This window comes from Seriola lalandi, unplaced genomic scaffold (genome assembly GCF_002814215.2).
Source record: "Seriola lalandi dorsalis isolate HSWRI2012SDOR001 ecotype SW California unplaced genomic scaffold, Sedor1 jcf7180002049287, whole genome shotgun sequence".
Classification (NCBI taxonomy): Eukaryota; Metazoa; Chordata; class Actinopteri; order Carangiformes; family Carangidae; genus Seriola; species Seriola lalandi.
In genome coordinates this window covers 1-1751 of record NW_019519840.1, presented here as the reverse complement: position 1 = coordinate 1751, position 1751 = coordinate 1, and the positions used below count along the sequence as shown (strand labels likewise).

General features: G+C 51.9%; 1 protein-coding gene across 1 annotated transcript; it reads right to left on the bottom strand.

Moving 5' to 3' along the window:
- Window positions 1–7: 7 nt before the first annotated feature.
- LOC111648811 (uncharacterized) lies at window positions 8–1747 on the bottom strand (the record flags this gene model as incomplete). The annotated part of the gene is made up of 4 exons (XM_023398537.2): window positions 8–481; window positions 565–775; window positions 905–1096; window positions 1240–1747. Coding segments are annotated over 4 exons (1146 nt in total), but the record flags the coding sequence as incomplete, so codon positions are not given.
- Window positions 1748–1751: the final 4 nt, after the last annotated feature.

The window sequence follows — 1751 nt, the reverse complement described above, 5'->3', positions numbered from 1 at the left end:
AAGCAAATCAACATTCACCTTTACCCATAATGCAGCAGTGATGGCAGCTGGTAGCAGTCACACACATTTCTTCTGAAAAGGCAGATTTAGTGAGATAATAAAATTTGAATATTAAATAATTTCACACCAACAAATTGTTAAAAGAAATTCTTTGGATCCGTCGTTTCACTGAAAACTAGCCCCGCCTCCACCAGTGATGTCACTCAAGTTGTTCTGCCCAGAAGCAGTCAGACTGTCTCTGACTGGTCAGACACAGTGGCAGGTGAGTGGGTCTCTGTGTGAGCTGGTGATGACTCGGACTCTGTGATTGGTCAGTTTCTGCAGGTCTGAGATCAGCTGCATCAGACGAGGACTCGGCTCGTAGACGACCCAGCTAGGGTCTGTGGGGTCAGGTCTGTAGTACGAATCCAGAACCTCTAGTGTGTTTAGACGCTGCAGTTGCTGCAGCTGCAGGAAGTCACTGTCCGAAACATGGTGATGTCTGAAAGAAAGCAACCACGTCACTATGGAAAACAGCAGGCCAAAGTGTTCTAGGTTAAAGGTTATCAGGTGTCAGTGACTCACCTGATCCGTAGTGTCCTCAGGTGAGGGAACAGCTGTGGGAGGAGTCTGACCAGGTTGGAGGAGGAGCTCCAGGGCTCCAGGTGCAGCTGTTCCAGGTGAGGAGCTCTGATTGAGACCACCTGCAGGTCTTCAGGCTGCAGATCCACACAGAGTGTCAGACTGAGGAGGGAGGACGGCAGGAAGTCTGCATATGCTGCCAGAGGATGGCCTCCTATTATACAGACCGAGTGAGGGTTAGTTTTCTAAAGCTTTGAAGGTTAAAATTCAGAAACAGGCCGATAGGTCTTTTTAAAAGGTAAGAGTAACAGTAATGTTAACCAGAGTCGCAGTAGAGTCTCACCATGCACACTGAGGCTGCGGAGCTGAGGCAGTGATGTCAGCCATGTTTGCAGGTGACAGGTGGGCCCAGGTACGGAGTACAGGTGGAAGATTGACAGGCTGTGGAGGCGGGACAAAGGCTGCAGAACTTCCTGCGTCACCACAGCATCATAGTTCAACAGCTGAAGGTCAGACAGCTGCAGAGTCGCGGCACCTGATGAACAACAAACAACACACACCTGTGTTTACACTTGTGTGTAGACCTGTGGTCACCTGAAATCTCAGTATAACACCTGGATGGAGGGAGTTACATCACAGCTCGTTTAGAGCCAATCAGGGTCACCTGTGTGTGTTTACCTGAGAGGTGGGCGGGGCTAAAGAAGTCATGTGATAGGGTTCTGTAGGTGATCATGGTCCAGGACAGTTGTTTGAGCTCGGTCAGGTGAGTCAGGATGCCGCTGAGCGTTGGGACTCTTAGACTACCGTCGTGATGCAGCACCAGTGAAGTGAGACGAGTCAGCTGACTGACGGCGGCCAACAGGTGAGAGGTTGGACAGGTGAGCTGTACATTGCAGAGGCTGAGCTGCGTCAGCTGATGACTCAGAGGAAACAGGAAGTCCAGGCTCTTCACTGGTATGGAACAGGAAGTGATGGACAGGCGCTGCAGGCGATGGAACTGTTTCAGCTCGCTGACGCCTCCTTCGGTCCAGTCGTCCAATCGCAGCGCATGGAGGGCAGGAAGCCAGGTGGACAGCTGCCTCAGGTGTTTCTTCTTCCCTGAACGCACCGACACACTGCCCACGTGCCTCTGAGCCAGGCTGCGCCAGAATGGGCGGTTATACCTGGAGAAGTCTCGCAGCACGAGGCTG